General features: G+C 40.8%; 1 protein-coding gene across 1 annotated transcript in view; it reads left to right on the top strand.

Moving 5' to 3' along the window:
* Positions 1–13,191: 13,191 nt before the first annotated feature.
* SPATA6 (spermatogenesis associated 6) overlaps positions 13,192–22,664 on the top strand; it is a 41,802-nt gene continuing 32,329 nt past the window's right edge. Inside the window, exons 1-5 of the mRNA XM_066192781.1 lie at positions 13,192–13,264; positions 17,880–18,017; positions 19,364–19,412; positions 20,153–20,194; positions 21,528–21,652. Coding sequence (XP_066048878.1) covers positions 13,217–13,264; positions 17,880–18,017; positions 19,364–19,412; positions 20,153–20,194; positions 21,528–21,652 — 402 coding nt within the window. The 5' untranslated portion in view covers positions 13,192–13,216. The remainder of the gene's footprint in view (positions 13,265–17,879; positions 18,018–19,363; positions 19,413–20,152; positions 20,195–21,527; positions 21,653–22,664) is intronic.

The raw sequence follows: 22,664 nt of genomic DNA, 5'->3' as shown, positions 1-22,664 counted from the left end.
CTCATTGCACGATGCTCAGTTTGACTTTACCAGTACTACAGTGGTATTAAGATAAGAATCATGTAGTGTACCCTGACCTCAGTCACACCACAGCACATCTGAATTTGGAGTCAGTCTCCTCAAGCAATTAGAATTGACTGGGACTAAGAGTGGTGCATGCAGTGTTTGATATTTCTGGCATTTATAGTGCAGGCAGTCAGTGGGATCCATTACCTCACCCACACCTGCCTTCGGCTGTGCCGCTTACAATGTGTTTATTACTCGTGGCACTAATCGCACAGCAGGAGGCTAAATTGGAGAGCTTTTAAAAGGCAAATTGGCCTTTTACATCACCTAATTTGGGATGGGGGCCAGATTGCTCTGGATGATTTAGATACCTAACTCAATCAATGAGTATGAGGCATTGAAATGCCTTTGGGGAAAAAAAAAAGCGAAACAAAACCAAAAACCCTGCAGTCCCTAATCTTTAAATTTCATCTTTAATTTTGGAGTGAAATTGGTGCTTAGAAAATATATCTCAGGGAGGGCAGGGAAAGAAGAATCCATTGAGCAAAAGTGAAATCTCACTGAGCCAGGGGCTGTCATCAACCAAAGAGGAGATGGGAAATTAGCACACAGCTCAGGCTGGCTCACTCGCAGAAATACACTGACAAAATCCATGCAAGCAGATGATGCCATCCAGCTCCTAAAAATATAAAGTCCTTTAAAATTAGGGCCCTAGGTGAGAGATACTTTTCCAGGCATTAAGACTCTGGCAGCCCAACCAAAGTACAAGATCAAGAAAATAAATTTGAAGGACTTACTTTATTACAGATAACACTCCTTTTTCCAGATAGCCACGCTTCAGTTAAACTCACTGAACCAAAGGCCACGTTGCAATGCACTTGGGAAAAACAGCTTGGCCTAAGATATGATACAGGACAAGAAAAATTAATAATTTTGAGTCGTATCATCATAGGAAGAATGTGAAGAAAGTTTTTGATCTTTTTATTGGGACTCTTGGGATCTCCTCCTGGGCTACTGTTTAAGGCCCAACCTTCCTTGTGCTGCTGGGATCCAGTTTCCATAGCCTAGCACATAAACAGACCTCTGAAAAGAAAGCAGAACTATATTCTGCCTTATGCTGTGGACCAAGTGGAGAAGAGCCACATCAACAGTGGCTGTTACTCAACAGTGGGAAGAATTTAAATGATTTTCAAGAAATGATGATTTAGTCCACAAAGGGGCTTGGGGACATGGAGGCTTGAAAGATTTGGACGCAAAATAATAGAGCTTTGCTTTAAAGTCTGCTTGAGACTGCAGAAAACCACTCTGAAATTAGCTTCTGGCTTCAGGTTATCCTTGTGTTGGGAAGGAGATACGTCAGCTGTCTGTTCTGGGGCTAGTGAAAGATCTCAGCCCTCAGAGCTGCCTGTATTCAGCAGTATTCTGCAGGAAAGTTGTGACAAATAAGATGGGATTTACAGAGGAAGAAGTGGCGCTGAAGTGTAGTAATGGAGGTAATAACAACTTTCCTCCTGGACACACAAACAGGATTTCATATTCACTTGACCAGCCTGAGAAAATAAATGTTGCTCGCTTGGACATGTTAGTCTGACCCTAAGTAAGAGCACACCTGTGTGTGCATGGGCAGTCTGGGGTTAACAGAAGATTTCTGTCAACTTCCAAGCATAGTCAGTTTGTCCTCTACACATTTCCTACACCTAGGAAATGTGAACAGCATGGAAATTAAGATCTACTCCTCATGAGCAGTAACTTAGCTCTTTTATGCAACATGCTGTAATGAAGAATATTAAAGCTGCCTTCACAATTTCCAAGTCCAATTCTTTTTCATTTTGTCAGGAATTGAACTTTCAGATCCAAAATGCAGCTTTAAAATCTCAGTTTGTACGTCAAAAACATCAGAGAGGTTTGTAACAACTTCCTCCTTGCCACAGGCTTTGTCCACAGAGATAGCTCAATGAAATGGGACTTCAGTGAGGGATGCAGACCAGTGACCAACACTTTGACCCTTCCAAGCCCTAGGACCACAATCCAATGGATGTGAGAACCCACAGCAGGGGGATCCAGCTGGCAGAACATACACACACAAGTCTCAATGCAGGAAAGCTTCATCCATTTGCTCTTGTTACTCCATTTTACCATATTAGAGTAGTTACTTGATCTCCAAGAGCTGGACCATGCAAGATTCAAAGCAAGCCAGCAAAATTCCTGTCCAACACTCAAGCAAATGAATATTAAATTCAGGTGAGTATTTGATTGCCCAGTGTGGCAGGCAGAGGGCTAAAACAATGGGGAAGGTTGGAGTCAGTCGCTACAACATCCATCTGGGTTGGGAGGATCCTTACACTAATTCCCTTCTCTGACCTACAAGGTATTTTTTTTTCTTTTTTATATCATTTCTATCTACATCAATGTTAACAAACATCAAGACTAGTTAAGAATAGACTAAAATCTGAGCTAGTCCAAGCCACCAGGTCAGTGAAGACACACTTCAAGATGGCAGCATCATGGCCTGTGCCCATGTCTCAGCTGGAAAGAAGTCAGAGAAAAAACTGTACCTTCAGTCTGCTGGGATTTGTGCTCCATCAGGCCTTTGCAAGTCATGGCAGTGTAAGTGTGGTCCCCAAACCCTAACTTTTTGGAAGAGAAAGCTTCTACCAGGGCAAATTTTTGGAAGCAGCAAAGTTGCAGCTTTAGATTGATGTTCTTTTTTATTTTATGATCATAGCTAATTAAAAAAAAAATAATAGAAACATATACAGATCCAAAAGTTTATTAGAAAAGAAACACTTTAGTTTAATTATCCCACTATGTTGTGTATGACACAAAGCCCAGTGAAATCTGAATATTTGATGATCTCTGGAATTTGACTAAGAGCTCTTCAGCCTTAGGGAGAAACTTGACAATTACTAATCTACATATGCTGACAATATCAGGGGCCCCATGAGGGTCTTTAATTGCTCTGTAAACTTCAAACTGGAGTGTTCTTCAGTAGGACAAAACAAGATGCTGCATTCGAGCTAAAGAAGAGTGGTAGTTGACATGTTTATTAAATACCCGCAGGCCCCGAAGGACTGCAGGGTGGAAAGTTCTCTGGATAGACAAGTTATAAACGCAGCATCCGATTTATTCCAGACAGAATAATTAAGCATTAATGGTCAGGTGCAGCTACAGCACAACGGATCCAGGAAAACTTTCTGGATTTCCACAACTCCAAACTGTTTTTCCATTCTCTTGCTTCCACAGCCCTTTCTGCTACATTTGCTTAAGCTTTGTGACTGAGCACATGAAATGTCTACATGATGTGAACAGAAATGGGCAGTGGGTCTATAAGGTGCTGACCTGACCTTTTTCAAAAGCAAAACGTGTGACATTTGCCTTACTATTCCTTAATTGGAGGCAGTGAGTTTTGTCCATGTATCTGGAAGAGGACGGACTTTTGTCCTCCAAGATACCTTCAATACAGGGCCTGAACTTTTTCCAGAAATTTTAGTGGGTCTGGCTCAAATCGCAGCTGCAGGAAAATGGATCATTTCATAGGAGAACTGATAGTTTCCTATTCTTTCCCATTAATTTACAGCTTGACACAAGCCCATACATTGATGCTGAAGGTTACATGTGTGTTATGGCCAGCACAGGAGGTTATTCTAGCTCATTCTCCTGTTGCTGTATTGACTTTGATGTTTACCTTGTACCTTGTCAACATAATCACCAAGCAAATTCTGATTGCTTCATTTCTCATTTTATTTCTATTTCAGGAACGTGTAGAGTTATCCTCCCACTGCTGTGAGGGTTCATTACCTCTGCTGAACTGGCCATAACTGGTGGAGAAAGAAATAACATCAACCCCTGCAGAAGCCACCTGAAACAGCAGCATCGATCTTGGAGAGGGCTTTCACAAAGTGTTATGTCATTTCCGGGGAGCAAAAGGAACAGAGAGAGCTTGGATCACAACCCAATGGGATGTGCAGCACTTCCCATTAGGGGAGCACCTTGCCTTGCAATGAAGCTGATCAGGAAATAATACGATGGAGTAAACCCAGAAGGTCCCAGTGCCAGCTTCATTCTGGGCTCTAACAACACAATCCAAACCTTTCAATTTGGGATGGGAGAATGTTATCGAAACAACATGTTAAGCAACCTTAACTCCAGTGAGCAATGGCACCAGTAAAACATTTGTTTATTAGCAGAATGCATCTGATCTCAAAGGCCTGCATGACAAGTTCATTACATATCAATTTAATTAGCTGATTTACATTTAATTTACATTTCAATTAATGTCTTTAGCAACAAAACGTTGCCTTAATAGGGTAATTGCCTACTAGGCAATATGTAAAAGAATAAATAGTTGCATTCTGAGGAAGAATTCCTATTTTCAATTTTTTATTACCATAAATAACCTAAATAATTATTGCTCTTAAGGGGCCACGTCCTAGCTCCCTTCTGGGCCTAATTATAAAGACTTAGTACCTCATTAGGCAAAATGGTTTCAGAGTCACAGAAAAACATTACTCTAATCGTGACTCATTAGTTTCAACAAAAGAGGGGAAAACTGAAAAGTCGGCAAATTTTGCCATATTACTCTTGTGGTTCATAAGCAGTGGAACCTTTGAGAAGTTGCTCTTACAGCTGTGTAGGCGTTTCTGTCACAAAGTCCTGTTTTCAGAGGGGGTTTTTTTGTGTAACTTTGGTCATTAAGAGAGAGTTATGTCCAACTGGAAAACCTGGCACATGCAGCCCTGGTATGGAGGGAGAAGTTGAGCAAACTTTTGGGTTTCTGATCCCTGGGAGCTCATCTTTTCCCTTCACACCCATCTGCACGGGTGGCTTGGTTTGAGGCTGTAATGTAGGGTTCATCTTCCACCATGCCAGAAGAGTTGCTTTCATCACCATAATATATTCCAATGCACTGAAAATGGACAAATGATTTATAGGTTTCATTTGAATTCAGTGGTGTTTTATCACTGTGTAAAATTTACTGCAGGCTTGGGTGTGACCAAACTGCAACTTTAAGGCTTTCAGTGTTGGACCTACTGATGTAAAGCACTTATCTCATATATGCTCACTCTGATGGTTTAAATTTGTTTAAAAAAAACGTGGCAGGTTTGGCGTAGTGCTGGTGGGGCTTATGCTACGTTAGGCATCACCTCTCTGTGCTAAGCTAACATTACACTGGATCCAGAATGCTCTGTTGCTCTGGCAGCCAGTGGAAAGCCAACACTAGAGCACCAAGCTGGCACAAAGTGTGTGTCAGAAGCTCTGGCTGATTTGATGGACATGTCTGTGCTTTATTTGGATGAAGTTCATTCTGCTGGAGATTCAGTGGTGCAGAGATTCAGAGCTGATGAGTGGAACTAAGGGCACTGATTGCAGCTGCTTAAAATTATGCCATGTGAGGAAATAAAAAGGGACTAGTTAGGATATTGTTTAGCAAATAATAAATTAATAATATTCTAGGAATACATAGAGCTTTTAAAATGAAAATGTTTAAATAATGAGAAAACAACCTTTTCATATAGTGTTAGTTTTCTCATTAACCTTTAATGATGATTCATATGTAAAAGAAACACAAACAGAGCTAGAAATAGGATTGTTAATTATAGCATTGTACAGCCTCTAAGAACAGATAATCGGTTGGGGTTGTCCTTTTTCCTCTTTTTTAGTTTTCCTTTTTTTTTTTTCTTTTCTTATTTTTTAGTGACTAGGTGTTAGTGTTCTCATTTTACAGGGAGTTAAATTGGCAGCACAGAAATGTTAAGGGATGTTTCATATCTCAGAGCTGTAAGGAGTCCCCCCCCCCCTTATTCCAGCCATCCTGCTCTAATGTTTACTGAAGTCAACAATGTCTGTAGTGGATTTTGGAACTCACACTGAACCCCAAGATCTTCAGACCACTCCTGACTGTCCAATACTATGCCATCTTCTTACCTGGTGCAACTCACCCAACTCTGGAGGCAATTCATCTGCACTCTGTGTTTGGGCAAATTTATTGCCAGAGACTGGGCATATTCTAGTTCCTTACTACTTAACTTTCCTATAACAAGGTGCAGCATGTATATACCATTAAGACAGTGAAAAAGAAAACATGTAGGAGTCACTTTCTTATAACACTAAGTGCATTCTTTCACCAAGATAACAGTGCTAGAGAGAGAGGCTTCCACTTCCAAAAAATGTCTTACTACCTTCAAAAGTTAATTACTTAGGATTCAGATGTATCTTCTGCTATTCTGCATTTTATTTTTGCCCCCACACCTGATGGATCTGGAATTCTCTTTTGAGCTGCTAACCCAAAAGCTCATTTAAAACCTTCCCTACTTTCCCATGTTTCTGATTAACACTAATCCACTCTACCCTTTCTTTTCCTACAGCTTCTTATGCTCACTCCTTGCTGCAGCCTGCAAGAATTCTAATTGGCATCTGCTCTTCTTTGTGAGTTTCCATTTTTTTCTTTCTTCCTGCTCCATTTTCTCTCTGTCGCTATCTGGGCTGCTCTATACCATCCTGTTATACTTTTTAGCCCAGATCTGCCTAGTGCTCTAAAGGATTTGATGATTTTCTTTAGGAAGAACTCTATTAATAGCCACAATCCTGCCCCTTTACAAATCTTCTTACAATGAAAAAGAAAATGTTCTGCCCTCCAAAGTGAATTCCATTGAAAACCAAATGTTCTTGTCATAAAAAAAAATTAAAAATATATATATGAAATATTCCTCTCTGTTCCTGATGGATTGGAGACATTTTAAAGGACCAATGTTATAATTCATGGGGAATTTGAGCATAGATCTCAGAGCTTCCTATTAGAAACTGGAACTTCAATTATTATTTCAAAACAGCATTTCAGTTTTTTTTCTCTAATATAAAAAGCTACAATTTATAACAGGAAAACAAGTCAGCGAGAAAGTCCTTGAGGTCCTCTAGAGACTTTGCTGTTGTCAATCAAAATAACAGGGAAGATGCTCAAACACTGCTACTTTAATGGGCAGAGGGATAAAATTCCTGACACACTGCAGAGGCTTTTGGAAAACAAGTGCCTGACGCCATCTGACCTGGGTGAGGCTGGCACAAGGCAGAGCCTTTATCTGGATGTGACGGATTTTGAGCTTTAACTGCCGTTCGAGGTGGCCAGTGCCAAATCTGTGACTTCTCAGCCCCTATTCAGCTGTTGCCTCAGCCTGGCTGCCCAGAGATGTTTCCCCCTGCAGATGCAGAAGCCTCAGAAGGTGGCATTCCCTGGGCAGCTCCCTGGGCAGTGCCAGGTGCTGCAGGGCACAGGCTCCAAGGCAAATGGGTTCAGAGCCCTCTACTCTGATCTCTGCTCAGTAAGCACTGCTTTACCATTATTTGAGTCACAACATCCACACACAGAACATACTGTTAGACCATCAGGGCAGTCTCCTGTACATCGCAGGCCATTAAATACTGTTGTCAATCTTCTTTTTGTTTGGCTAAAATATGTTTTGTTTCAACATAAGCATTTCTGTTGTCAGCTTCTCATTTTCCTTTGGTATTGTCAGGAAATTGAGAATTCACTTTCCCTTTGATAACCTGTTCCAGTGGTTACTCCCTTTCTCTGTTGCAATATAATGCCAAATATCTAATTCAATTTTTTTCTAGCTTCAGCCTCCAGCAATTGCTTCTTGCAATGCCTTTCCCAGTTAAATTAAATATCCATATAGTATTCTGGGGTTTCCAACACAATGGTACTATCTGCTGTAATCAAGCCACAGCTTTTGGCTTTCTGCTCAGAACACTGGGCTCTTGCTGCTGCAGCCAGAGTCATTGTGGTTGACCTTCCATCAGCAGAGAATCCTCCCTACAGAGCACTTCTGGACACTACCAAGCTGCTCAGAACTATTTCAGGACAAGAGTCATTGTCTCTGGGATGGCAGAAGAAGAGACAAGAATAGTGAGTAATTTTTGCTTCCTCCATGACCGTTGTCTTGAGTTGATTTGCCAAGCCAACAATGTTCTTTGCTTTTTAAATACAAAGCGGTTACATGCATAAGGAATAAAAAGCTCTAATTTATTCTGTGAAAGTGTTCATCAAGTGAGAGACAGGACTCTGGGAAAAGATTAAGAGCTTACATTTTTCATTTGACTTATTTCACATAAAATTTCATAGAGGATAAAATGATGGGAGGCAAAGAAGCAATGATATTTCTGTTTTATCTCTTTCTAAGGACCATAAATCTTTCTGAAGTATCATTAATTATAGCAGCGCCATTCACAACGCTATTGTTAAGGGTCTATCAGCAGTCCCATTATAAAGCCCTATTTTCAGGGGTTTATAACTTGGTTAGAAGAATTTTGTTTCTGACAAAAACTTTGCTGGGGCAATGTCTCCATCTAAGACAATTTATTTTAAATGTAAAGCACAAAGAAAAAATGTTACCTCTTCTGAACCGAGTAAGGGAGAGACTAGGAACTTTCTGGGTACAAAGCTAATGTTGTCTTGGCTGATTGAATTTGTGCCATCTGTGAATTCCTAAGACTGTATTCAAAGAAGTTAGATGAATTTATATGATTCCTTTACAACACAAGTTTCCAATTACTACAACTGAATTCAAGATCTGGAATATTCCTCTAGTGGCTGTAATCAAATCAGGTTTGATTTCTTTAGCTGCAGCCAGTTGAGAAAGAATTTAGCAGACCTGGAAAACAGCTTACATGTTGAGAAAACTTCAGTATCTTTAGACTGCTTGCCTATTTTTTTTGTTGCAGAGAATCAAGAATGAGTGAAGCTAATACTCACACACACCAAACTGACTACTGACTTAGCAGCAATATGGAGGAATTTCTCTGTCATGGCTGAGCCACAGTGAAATGTTAAAGTACGGAGTTTCTCCAGATGTGCAGTGAGAATGCTCTGCAAAAGGCACTGGTGAGACTGGGAAGGCACGGTGAAGAAAGGTCACTGCATCACCTACATGAAAACATGAGTAGGTGGCCTTTTGCCTGCAGCAACTCATAGATTGGTCAAGAAAGTCAAGAGCTCTGCCCAGCTGTGTCTTTACACGTTGGGAAAGAGCAAGACGCTCAACAGGATGGGATCAACAAAATCATTGTGTTCTTTTTCAAATGCAATAGATATTAATGAATGGGAACTTCTGGGCAACTTTTTTTTCCTCCTTTAAAGTAGAAAATATATTTTGTGAGGATTGTGCTGACACCCTCAGGTAATCTCCGTGCTCTGTCTTCATCAATAATCTAGCACTATACCTTTCTCTGTTACATTATTGTCTGCAGTAATGCAATTCACTTCGGTCCCCTTAGATCCTATTAGAATCTCTCACATCACAAAATTCTTCCAGCTCTGCTCTATAGTGTTCTGGGTTTATTTAGTCTTAACTTCCACTGCCTGTTTTCCTCTACTACAATTCTTTGCACAGGGACTGACTTTTGTGGATTGCACATTTAACCTCACAGCGAGTCAGAAGATCAAAATTCATGCATGGGGGTATTGTCCAGTGGGGTCCCCTGAGCACCCTAGTTCTCTTTGGAACACTGTTGAATGTGTCTTGTGATAACAAGTTCCACTATCTAAAGTACCTTCTTCTACCAGTTTTAATTTTGTCTTTTAATTTCACTGCATGTGTCCTTTGAAAGGATAAATAGGCATGGGCAAACAGAATAACTTATTTCTACATATTATTCAATCCCTTATGTACCTCCTTTGTATCACATCTTATTTTTCTCCTCTCTAAAATAAAACAGTCTTAATGTTTTGTTTGCTTGGCTTTCTAAAATGGAAATCTTACCATATCTTGTAATTTATTGCTGTTATTTGAGCAGATGCCTTCCTGGAATTCTCCTCAGTTATTAATGGTAAGTCAGCCATGCTCGGTGATGACATGCAAGGAACAGAGATGTCTCCTCTGGCTGCCTGGGCTACATCAGGGGCTCAAACTAGGCAGAAATGGACCTCTGAAAACATTCCTAGGAACTGTAGCAGAGGGTGGCAAAATGTGGAAAGCTCCTTTATTCCCTTCCTTCTGATTGCCAGGATGACTGTGAAATACCACTTTTCACCCAGTGTTCTGCTTCCTAAGGAATGGAGAAAACCATTCCTGGCTTCTTAGCTGAAAGTGAGCCTCTGACAAGCTCAGTGATGTTAGGCTTGCTCTCTAATCTCCAGTCTGATCTGATCTAATTCTGTCTAACCCCAGTATTTTTTAGATTCTGAACTGTACAATACCCACTGTTTGCAAACCTGATTCTTCCTATCTTTCCCACTGTACCTATTTTGTAGCATATTTCAATGCTCTGAAACTCCTGATGTCTGACCATCACGAGATCTGCAATAATATGATATAAATCTTGCGGTAATTATCTTAAACTAGTGCAATTTCCATCTTTTGACAGTCACTTCTAGTTTGCAGTGGTAGAAATAAGAGCAAAATTGAGTATTTTGATGACATCACAGCTCTTCTGTAGCAGCCATGTTGGAGGGCCCAGGGGACAGGAAAAGCTGAAGCCCATAACTGGAGGAGATTGTAAGAAGAGAAAATAACACAAAGCAGAGCAGTCATTCAGAGTCTTTTAATACATGGAACTAAGTATAAGTAGTATTACAAGAAGATTTACTGCTGTAAAAGCAAAGGAATTCATGTGCTTTCACAGCAGGGAAACTTTACAGCAGTTAAAATCTCAGGTCTATTACAGAAGCAAGCACGTTTTTTGTTGCTTTGGTTAACAGTTTTTTCTTATTAGAAATGGGTTTTTACTAGAAGTCGGGGTTTTTCCCTCCTTGTCCCCCAGATTCCTGCATTACTGTTCCTGCAGGGCAAATGCAAGTGTAAATCATGCATTTAACAAAAATGAGAAGGTCCAGCTGGGTCTTGCACTGCTGCAGAAAGGGCTGGAGAGGAAAGCCCTGCAGCAGCAGCAGCCTTTCTTCCCAAGGCCCAGCAGGGCAAAGGGGCAGAAACTCTGCAGACCAGAAGGTTTGCCAAGGAAAAGCACTGAAATTCATCACTGCCTTATCACTTTGGACAAGCTTTCTGTCCTGCCTTGTGCTCCTTTTTCAAGGGCTATAAAGTACTTCTGTTCCAGGGCACTGCACACGGATATTAAATTCTCATCACAAACATGATACCATTTTTGATTTCAGCATTTATCTATCTTCTGTTCTTATATGGCCACACTTACCATAATATCTCATATTTCACAATCTTTAACACATTATTTATCCCTCCAAAAAGCATGTATATGAAAGGTAGCTGAAAATAAGCAATAAACCATTTTAATACCGTTACCATCTGAAGCTATGGATCTGTGAGAATTTTCTTCTCATTAACTCTGGAATGCTATTCATAACCTTGAGACTGATAATGCTTAGAAAATTATTTTATCCAAGAGTAAGCCCCTCCTTAATACATGTACTAGAAGTCTACAGAAAAATTTTCAGGCCCTAAACACAGAATCTTTTGCTAAGACAAAAAAAAACCAAAACCCAAAACAACCCAAACCACACCCTAAAAAAGACCCAAAACCACCTAAACAGAAACAAACTAGAAACCTCCCCCACACCTCAGAGCTGTTACAGAAGCCACATTAGTGGAAACATGGCCTGCCTTTCCAATCTTTTATTTATTTTAAAAGATTTGCATGAAGTATTAGTAGTTACATTTAATCCATCTATAGATTTCATTTTTGTCTGCACTGGCATATTATGTTCTTCGCTGTTTCCTTAAAAAAAAAAAAAGGCAAAAAAAGGCTGTTTCTTTCCAGATCACTTAGCATGATTTTTCTTTGAAATTGTAAAATTAAAATAAAGCCAAGGGATACATTTGATCCACTGCTTTCTTTTGGAAGCAATTAAAATTTTCTGTCCTCTCTACAGCTGTACTTGTGAACTTGGAAAGAATACTTAAAGCCTGAAATCCCCTCATGGTCTGAGGCTGAAACAACTTGCACTTGCCAAGAGAGAAAATCAGACTATTTTGGTGTTGGATGGGATTGTAAATACTCTGAGAACAACTGAGCAGCAGAGACGTTGGGGAATATCCTTGATATGACCAAAATGGTGAAGATCAAGGAAATAAATACGAGTTTGTGAGAGGGCAGGAATAAACAGACAGTTTCAGATATGAGCATGCAGACAACCCTTCAAAGATGGCACCAGCCAGAACCTGGGCACTGTGTCTCACCCACAGAGGATATTAAAATGGGATACTCGAGTCAAAAGGACCCAGATGCCTACCACACGATGCAGGTGAATTGCATCAAAAGAGAAGAAGAAAAAACGAAATAAAACAAAACAAACAAACAAAAAAAGAAGGAAATCCGGTGCTATTTAGGCCTGGAGCTGTATAAAACTTAAGGTTGAGATCTCTCTGTTGAGGAGAAGGCTCTCTCTGCAGCTTTCTGCAGGACGACCAAGAAGCTGGAACAATTTGGCACATCCCGAGCTTCACATTCCTCCGGGACGCCCCAAAGCAGCCCTGTCCTTGCCTGTGACCTGCCTGGCTCCCTGCCCCACACTGGACACTTCGCGCTTTCACACCAGTGCTCCACCACCCGTCACCGTCACTGTCCGACCTTCAGCAGGCAGAGGCTGGAAATTTTATCACTTTTGGTACACTCCAGCACCCTCCAGCAGCTCCACAAGTCCCTGTGGGGAGTACCAGGTTGAGGCAGCCTGAGGCCGGGAAGTAGGAAGGTGGGAGAACCAGAGGAGGCTGTGGGATGAGGACGGATGAGGGACAGGATTAGCGACAGGACTAGAGGACGTACTCTTAAAAGTGCGCCAGGGGACGTTTAGGTTGGAAATTAGGAAAAATTTCTTCACGGAAAGGATGACTGAACACTGGGACGGGCAGCCCACGGCGCTGGTGGAGCCACAGTCCCTTGAAGGCGTTTAAGGAAAAAGGGGACACGCCATGGTGTAGCTGAGACAGTGGTGTCCGCCCACAGGTTGGGCACGGCGAACTCAGAGACCTTTTCCCTCCTAACTGACTCTCTGAGGGCAGGAGGCCCTGCGGAGTGCAGAGAGCGGCAGAGAGGAAGGGGACAGGGGCTCTGGGGACGCTTGTGGGCAGGGCCAGCACGTCCCCTCATCACCGCAGCGCGATGGCGCCGAGCCCGGGGCGGAGCGAGGGAAGGGAGGGGGAGCCGCCCCCGAGGAGGGCGGAGCGGCCGCGCCCCGGTTACCGTGACAACGGCGTCGGCCGAGCCCGAGCGGCCCGGAGCTGGCAGGCCCCGCTGCCCGCCCATGCCGCGGAAAGCGCTGCGCTGCGTCCTGCAGCTGGAGCTCCGCTCGGTGAGTGCCCGGGCCGCGCTCCCCTGCCCGCCTCAGCCGGGCCGCGGCCGGCAGGAGAAGCCGCGCTTGGCTCTTCCGGCATCGCTTCCCGCCCCGCGTTCCTCCGCCGGCCGCCGCCCCGCGCTCCCGGCCCGGCCGAGCTTCTGTGGGGCTGCTCCGGGCCGTGCTGCCGAGCGGGGGCCGCGCTGCGCCGGGCATTCCAGCCGCTGTGCGTGGGCATCCTCCGGCAGCCGGTCCCTGCGCCCCCGCCCTGGTGTTGGCAGCCGCCGTGCCCCTCCGCGGTTCCCATTTCGCTGTGGAAAAGTTGTGGGGGATGTTTGTCCCTGTGCCCCCGCCCTTCCGCTGGTGTTAGCAACAGCAGCGCCGCTTTAGAGTTCTCATTTTGCTGTGGAAAATGTGGGTTTTAAAACACACTGATTCTTGGGAAGCCGTAGGGTGTAGGGAAAAGCGCTCTCAGGGGGAAAAGAATATAAAAACAAAAAAACCCGCACAAAACCAAAACAAGTCCCCGGAAAGAGCGGGTTGTTCATGACAAATGCCACCCTGTGACGGGCAGGATGTGGCTCTGGGCAGCTCTGAATACCTGGGCTGTTACATGGCGGGGAGTGAGGTCAGAAAGTGCGAAAGTCGAAAATTTTTACATTAATCATGTTAGGATTGTTCTCTTTGCACTTTGCAAAGTTTTCTGCTTATATCCAGGCTGGGAACACAGCAAGGAGCTGTGTCACTCTCCTGAAAACTTTTCAGAAGTAGCTGTGTCAGGCAGTGTGCCCTGTCACCCTGGGCTTGGTGGCTTCATATGCCCTGGTCGTGTAATGCAGGACAAGCACTGCCATAAATAAATAAGTAAGTAAATAAATAAATATTCTGCTGAGAGGAAAACACAAGATGCCATCCACAAAACTGGAGTGCAGAACCAGGAAGTATATACTGGGTAATCGACGAGGTATTCCTGGTTGCTTAGCTACCCTTGTTCCCAAACTCGAGCTGTGGATTTCCACACATGGATGGCGAGGGTGTCACCCTGGCCGTGCTGCTGCGCCGTCTCAACAGCTGGTGTTTGTCTCCTCCATGCCAAGGCCTGCTTGGTTCCTGGAGCGATGTGCTTCCCTTTTCTGCTCCCGCTGGCTGTGAGCTATTCCTGTGCCAGCAGTGAGTACAGGGTATTTGTTATTTACCCTGCTCTCAAGGCTACAAATAAGAATGGAAAGAGGCTACTCTTACACAAATGTCAATGCTGGCTTTTCGCTTAAGGAATTTTTTCTTCCCTTGGCATTTGCTCATTTGATGTGTTTTTTTGGGCAGCATTTCTTTCATTTCCCAGTTGATCTTTATCAGCTGAAGCAACTTGGTATTTTTGATACTATTTTGTGTGATAGACTCACCAGTCTTCTAACCATCTTAGGAATGGGAATCTTCCACTTCAAATTTGCATTGAGCAGAATTGAACTCTACCTTCCAAATGGGGTCTTGGCTTTTGTCTTAGGTGATGTAGGGGGAAAAAAACCCTCCAGCTTTCATCCTATATATGTTAATATGAGTCAGGGTCATTAAAAATGTTAAAAGACATGAATCCCAGTATACAAAGAGGAATATTTTTAATGGTAAGCTCAGCTTGATGCCTCCTGGTTTTTGCACATCATTGGTGCTGTCCTTTGGCCAGCTCTGTACCACCTTTGATACTAACTCCTCTACTAACTACTCTTACCTTTGTCATCATAAATAATAACTTCTTATGATACTAAATGATATCCTTTTTCCAGAAAATGGATTTTCAAGAAAATGTAGAATTTTGCCTCATTGATATGTTTTTGTGGAACGTGTCCTGCTGGGTTTTTTCCTAGTAGGGTTTTTATCCATATCTTTATTCTTTATCTTTGAATATTTAAATTTTTTGATCAGTGGGGTTATCAGTTTTCAGATCTCTCTGTCTCACATGGTCCTCACGTTTGTTATTTTTCAGCAGATTCTACCTTCCCTGTTTTCATTACATTTCATTTAAGAGAAGTTGCATTCTTTCACAACATGTGCTGACGATGATTCAGCCTCCCTGTGGCTTCTTGGTCCAGGCCTAGTGCATGTTGGATGATTTTTATTTCCATCATTTAATTCTTCAAGTTGTCTGCTTTCTCCTGTGTTAAATTTTATTAAGAGCAAGGCAAAATATTCAGTTGTGTTTGGGACATAGATTTGTTGGCTTTCACATCTTGGCTGATTTATGCTATGGCCATTAATTCTCTCTTTGTTTGCTTTTATTTGTGACCAAATTCTTGTCCAAATTTCTGATCTATTTTCCTGCCCTTTCTACACAGTGCTCTGCATATTTCTCCACCCTCTTTGAAGTCTGTCCAGTTGTGTCAGAAGTTCTGCTCTCTTTGTTTTTTCCCTTGCTTTAGGATACAGATGTATTTTGCTCCCTTTGACTTAATGAAATTCCAAGATCTTCTCCAATCTGAGTCCACCAGCTCTTTGGTTTGTCTTGCTGTTAGTTTTCTTAATTTCTCTTCTGAAATGGAAGGCTTTACTTAAAGACTAAGTATTTAGTTTGGTTTGTCCTGCCAGGGACCGTGTGTAGTAAGTGCTCTAGAGGGTTAAGATCAGTAGAATTCTGTCCTTTTCTGTAAGCTTAGTTCAGTGATTTCTTTATGGCTATCTGTGATGTCCCAGCAGGGGTACACATTTTCCATCCTCCTGAGAACTTTCAACGTAGTTGTCCAGGATAACACTGTCCTAGAAATTTCTCATGGTCCTTGGGGTTGCTTGGGAGGTCAGTTAATTGCAGCACTGATATCCCTCTTTATGATCTTCCTTAGCTGATCCATAGATAACACTATTACCGTCTTTAAAATAGTCCCTCATCCTGCTGGAGCTGTCTGTCTTCAGTTTGTCTCCCCAGTGTTATGCAGCCCTGCACAGAGTAGTTGTCATGAACTGCAGATATGCATGTGTCATTCCTTTTTGGAGCTGCTTTAAACTTACATGGCCACGTAGATTTGGTGTTCCAGCCCAGGTAATGAATTGTGCAGTTTATCTCCAGAGTAGTAGAATCACAAGTTTCCACATGTGCTATCTTGGCCCACATGCTCATTTGTAAGAATTTGTTTACTTTTTGCAGGATAGCCAGAAAAAATGGCACCTTGCTGTTGGCAGGTTTGCCCATTCCAGCATCTTCAGATCTCTTACTTTTCATCTCAATAAACAGGCAAACATTGGTTCCCTTCTCTAAAGTGAAAGGCACAAAACTCCAGCTAAAAATGGTTGTAAATTCTATAAAAATGTCGAAGACAAAAGTGAGAAGTAAAGCTGATACGACATGTAGTATGTAGTTTGGGGATCTTTCCTTGTATGAATGAAATCTGTCTCTCTCACTCCTGTTCACACCTAAAACTGCATGAGTGTCATGCAAGCTGTTCAATGCTTGACAGACTATTTCAATTGGGTTATCCATTATTCTGGCACTTTCCTTGTAGATTTGAAGCCCGGATTTACATGGAGAGGAAATCTTTTTTTTTCTTGTCAGATATTTGTGAGTAGAAGAATTATTTTTTTTTACCTTATACTTTATCTGTAGTGATCTATCACACATTGTTTTCATTTAGTTCTTCTATTTTTTTTTCCTGCTGTTTATATAGTTTTCTTTTAAATCCAGTTAGGATTTTTCAAGTAAAATGTTCACTTGGGAGTAGGAGACTGTAACCAAACCACTTATTTTAATTCCCATCACTCTCCTCCTTTGTCTTTCTACCTGGCAATTGAGAGTCTGAACACTTTCTCCAGAAACCTTACATTGGAAGAGACAACCTTGTAGTCCTAATACTGAAATAAAAAGTAAGCATGAGACCTTAAGTGAAAGGTGTCAATTCTCTGACAGGGAAATAAATCCACGTGGTTTGGAGAAAATAGCAAATTGTTTTGCAATGAGTTGTATACATTCTTGCAATCAGAGCTTTAAAAACAGACTGACTTCTTACTTAAAGAATTTAGGAATTGTGCAGAGAAAGTTGAGAGATTTGTGGCAGTTTAGTGACAAGCCTTCCCTGCTTTGAGTTTAAAGATGGCCAAACTTCCCAGAGAAAGGAAGAAATGTGCCTGGTAGTAATGGAACAACACCTGATTTTTCTCATTTACAGAAAATGTGCAAATAAACTTGCCCTTTCTGGTGGCTGGACCAGAGAGTGGATATCTAAGCACGTAAATTTACCAGCTTCATTCTGTAGTTAAGCTGAAGTTTGGGTGGGGGGTTGTGTGTTGGCATCATGTAGATTTCATTCTACATGAGTCTTCATACAGAAGATGATTATGCCTTACACAGTCAGTGCATGCTTTAACTTTATTAACCTGGCCTTGGGTTTCAGTTTTGGTTGAAGACAATGGAGTGTGTTTACTTAAGCAAGAAGAATTTGGTCCTGGTTGTTTTAAAATGATGGTGTTTTATCCTGGCCAGTCTGTACAAATAGAATTGCTTTAGAGAAGAATTATTTTCACTCTAGTCTGTTATATCCTGACTTTCACAAATCAACCATTTCAATCCTGACTGTTTCATTTTTATCTTGAAAACAGCCATTACTTGTCTAGCTAAAGTTCAGTTTGTTTAATGAGTGTGCTACTCCTACAGATAACTTGTCCTGGAGTGGTGCTGAAAGACAAACAGGAACTTTATCTCAGTGTCTTTGTACTTGGGAAGTACAAAAAAACTGAATGTGTCCCTGCAGTGTTCCCACTCTTCTTTCAAGAAAGACTACTATTTGAAAAGGTAAGATGTGTCAAGGGCTGATACAACCCAAATAAACCCCATCACAAATTCCACAAAAATTGTTTGCAAAACCCATGAGCGCAAATAATCACACTGAGAGCTCCTCCTTCTCTTTAGCACAGAGGAGGGGTGTGCCTGTATTATCCATATGGGGCCTCAAGAATTATATATACTGAAGGTTCTAGTGTATGATGAGACTTTTTAGGTATTTGTTGATTGTTTTGTGAACTGTCCCTCCTCAGTGTCTATTTTCCTGGCTTGAAAGGGACTGAATGTTTTTGTTCTGAAAATTATGGCAAGGTGAAGAACAGAGACTGTGCAATATAGGAGAGGCAACTTAATTTAGTAGAAAGATAAAATAGCAGCTCAAGCCTTTTTGGTGACATCTTACTCCCTCTGAGATACTTTTTTCATGGTTTGTCACCAGAATTCCCAGATTGGTACTCTGGCCCTGTAATTTATAGTTGTTTATCACATATTCTGAGTCCCTCCTAGCTTCATTATTAGTACCACAGGGATAATGAAACACAGTATCTTACAGATATGATCTGGCTTCTTCACTACCTATGAATAATAATACTTTGCCCTTTCTAGTTCGTTTCCTTTAAGCATTCCCCAGCACTTTGACAACCAGGCTGAGTAAACTTGCTCAGAGTGATGCTCTGGTGAAATGGAAAGAAACAAACAGTAGTAATTTCACTACTAGAAAAGACCTTCATTCTTTAAAGGCAAACAACACAAACTTCTTAAGGGGAATGTTCTGAATGGTGTTTTCAGTGTAATGTAAGGGACCTCCATCCAGTGCAACAACCTCCCCTATTCCTTGCTATGTATTCACACAGGATTCAGGTTAAAAAAAAACCTGAACAGGAGACTGAAAAGTCACCTCTGTGAAAATGAAGCTTAAAACATTACTAATAAATTAGAGAACATTGATCAGATTTGTAGTACATTCAGCAACTTAGGTTTCTCTCTTGAAATTTTCTTAGACCGTGCTTACCTTTACATCTTCAATTCTTCACAATAAATTATTTCTGTTATTTACATACAGAGAGGGAACTCTGTATGGATAAAAAGCATATAACAAGAACTGCTGGCTTTCAATTTGATCATGTTCCAAATGATAATTTTAGTATCCTTTCTTTCTTCAGTGGGGATAGGACTCTTGGCAACCATCTTGGCAAGGAAGAACATTGATTTTTGGGGTTTTTTTCCCTTGTCTTTCCCCAGAGGTCCATCTGAGTACTTTGACTGTGCCATTATTATTGTTGTTGTTGTTGTTGTTATTATTATTATTATTATTATTATTATTATTATTATTATTATTATTATTATTTCTTTTTCAGGCATTTGCTAATATAGTTGATCCTGGAGACCTTGTGAAGTTACTGGAATGTACGTTCTGGTTTTTTGTATACTATGCTGTGTCCATTAATGCCATGAATATATGGGCTCTAAAGATGTTTTGGAGGTTTTAAGTATGTGATGGTTTTCCTATCAGGAGCCTGTTCTCTGAAAATCTAGTGGGTAGCCACTATTATCTAACAAAATGCCTCTAGAAATGTATGTTACATGCTTTGGAACAGGAAAAGGGTAAAAAGTCATAAGTGATCAAAAGTCCAGCTGATTATCTGGTGGTGGGTTCCTTTATACGGTTGTTTATTTGATTAATTTTCAAAATATAGAAGGATAAACCTCCACTTTTTGTAAAATTATTCTTTTCATTTTAAAGAAAATTATGTCTTGCTATATATGTATAATGAATTGTGGTGCGAAAACACTGACCCAAACTCAAACTGCAAGAATATGCACCCTCACATGGGAGTTATCTGTAAAGGGGGAAAAGCATGCATAATCTTCTTTAAGAGGACAAACTTGGCAGCAGATAAAGTTTACCAAGTTCTAAATCAGATTTAGTGTTGTCATTTGCACCCTGCTAATGCCATTGTGTTCATCTATGATATTTATGCAAGCTGTAGTTAATTTTATGTTATTATTGGTGTGGTGGAAATAGTGCAGTGATGTACAGTGCTGTGAAGCATAAATCCCTGATCCATTTTTCTTGGGCTTTGACTATGGGAATTTTCATTTCAGGGTTTTTTTTAAACTCATGAAAAAACTTTTTTCCCTTCTAGTTGACACAGCAGTACTTGAACTAATACAGCTCGTTCCTCCAGGTATTGTATCAGTCTTTTCATAAATTATGCAGTTTAATAGGTGAATTTCTAGGAGGACATTGCCCATTACAGCACAATCACTTTTTCCAACACAAAAACAACATAGAAAGCCCTTCAACAAATAGTCCTCAGAATAAAAAATGTTAATAGATCAGGAGGATCTCATTCTTGAAAGAGAATAATAACCGAATATTTAAATGTATCATACTCAGCCTTAGGAAAGTGATAATATTTTAAAAATGGAAAATAAACTGAAATCATCCAGTGCATAATTATTAACTGCATCACAAATCACTTGCAGATAGGCTGTCTGTAAAATTCAGAGTGCATAATCTTGTTCTCAGAGTGACACTTTTTTTCCTTCCATTTTAATGGTGACCATTGGGAAAACTCTTATCCTCACTATAAGTATTACAGTTCTCTTGGGATGTGTGAAGATAATAAATAGCGATTTGTCATACTTCTGTTATTGGTTTGTGTGATTATAAAAATCTATTTTAATGAAATTCAAGTGTTCCCATGAATAATGTAAATCTGCGTTTTATTGGAAATAAAGTCAAGTTTTAAAGAGGACTCATTTGGAAACTGTGGTATTAAAAGCACTCTCTGTCACTTGTCCTTAGTACTTTCAAGGAAACTACTGCTTCTCTCAGGTGACTCACCAGACTGTTTACTTGAAGAAATACAGTGAATGGGGATTTTTTTTTTGTGGGAAGGTGAAGGATCTTGAATAAGGAATTTATTTTCAGGGCTCAGCCCAACATAAGCTAGCAAGATGGCTGCAGTAGCACAAGTGACATTTTTTTAAAATATACATTCAAGGGTTTACCTCTAAAGAAAAACTTTTTTTTTTTTAGAAGTAGCAAGCCAGGGTATCGAGAAAAATCTTGAAATAATTATTTTGCTGTTGCTTCTGTTTCTTTCTAACTGCTACTGTTACTGTTCTGTAGTATGGAATGGTAGTTTTTCATAAGATTGGCTGCCATTAAAAAAAAATACTGCTTTTTTCTGTGGCATGGTAGGGAAAGAAAGAAGAAAAGTACTGAAAAGTTACCTGAAGGAAACCTTTTATGTGCCTGTTATAGAACAGTTAACACAATCTTCTTTAATTTTTTTCCTGTAACATTGAAACATAGTTTCATCGTAGATTCTGCATATTTTTGCTGCTGATTTAACTTGATGAGGTTATTTCCTAGTGCTATAGGAGTTTTAGAGCCATGCTGTTAATTTGTAAAGAGCAAAATTTATCCTGGTTTCAGCATGGCTCTGTGTGTGGTGTCTGTGCTATGTGGCTTTGTCTATTTTCCAATTAAAGTATGTATTTTCTTTTGAGTGGGGAAAGTTCTAGCTACATATGAAGAAAATACAAGAGATTTCCTGTTCCCTGACCCTAAGCTTACCCATGGGCGCCGTGGTTTGGAGCGTGAGATTTTAATGAAGAGGTCCCCGTTTTTCACAGTGAGTGAATGTCTGTGGATTGTATTTATGACACAGTCTGCTTCACTGAAGAAACCCCTTGAACTGCTTCAAATGAAAAGCCATTACTTCTGACAGATTTTGCCATTTTAAGGTGTTGAATGTACAAATCCACAGCTGAACTTTGGGGAAAGTATAATCTTTTTTTCAAAATGCTTCAAGAAATTATTTAATGTGGGAAAGTTAGTTTCCACTTGGTTTGCAGTGTGGTACCATGACATGTCTCCATTCACTTTAATCTGTGATGCAACTGGTGGCTGAAGGGATGCAGGAGATGTTATATTTACTTCATGGTTCTCAACAGAAGCCATGTAACCCTCCTCCTTGGTCCCTCTCCTAGCATTTTGGAACAACGGCTAATTGGCAGAATGAGTGCAATGATTTAATGCTAATTTTCTGGAGATAAGGGCTCGAGTACATATTAAATGAAAATGAATTCATTTCACAGTGGCCTTTCATGAAGTTTGACTGTTGAATCTTAATTGTCAGCCAAATAACCCAGGAAGGCACCTTAAGGAGGATGGTGATGATGTGTTTTGAGGTTTTTGTGGAGTTTTCCTGGTGGATTGGCAGGACATTTGGGTAAGAACTCAATTACCCTGTCCTTTGTGGTTGGACTAGAAGCACATGGGAGGAGGGAAATGCTGATTAAAGTTCACTGGTATCTTTTAGCTGGTGTAGCATTTCCCCTGAAAGGGCATCTTGGAAACTGCCCAGACCTTGCAATTAGAAGTGCTAATTTGGTGTCTAATGCTGTGTTACATTTGAGTGAATTAAAGTTTTGATTTTGTGCTACAAAATGTCTGATTCTGCAGTAGCTTAAACTGTCCTTGCAAAAACAACCATTATTTTTTGGCTGTAGTATCTCTTTGATATGGCTCATCCCATGCATCGTGGCGTGGCTCAAGAGATGGGGAGGGACTGTTTTCCTTTCATGCTGCTCACAGAATAGGTATTTTCCTGGAGAAAGAATAGGCAGGTTGGAACAAATGAG

This window comes from Chamaea fasciata, unplaced genomic scaffold (genome assembly GCF_029207755.1).
Source record: "Chamaea fasciata isolate MVZ Bird 193981 ecotype frontalis unplaced genomic scaffold, bChaFas1.0.hap1 SCAF_10, whole genome shotgun sequence".
NCBI lineage: Eukaryota > Metazoa > Chordata > Aves > Passeriformes > Sylviidae > Chamaea > Chamaea fasciata.
This window is presented reverse-complemented; position numbering and strand designations above follow the sequence as displayed.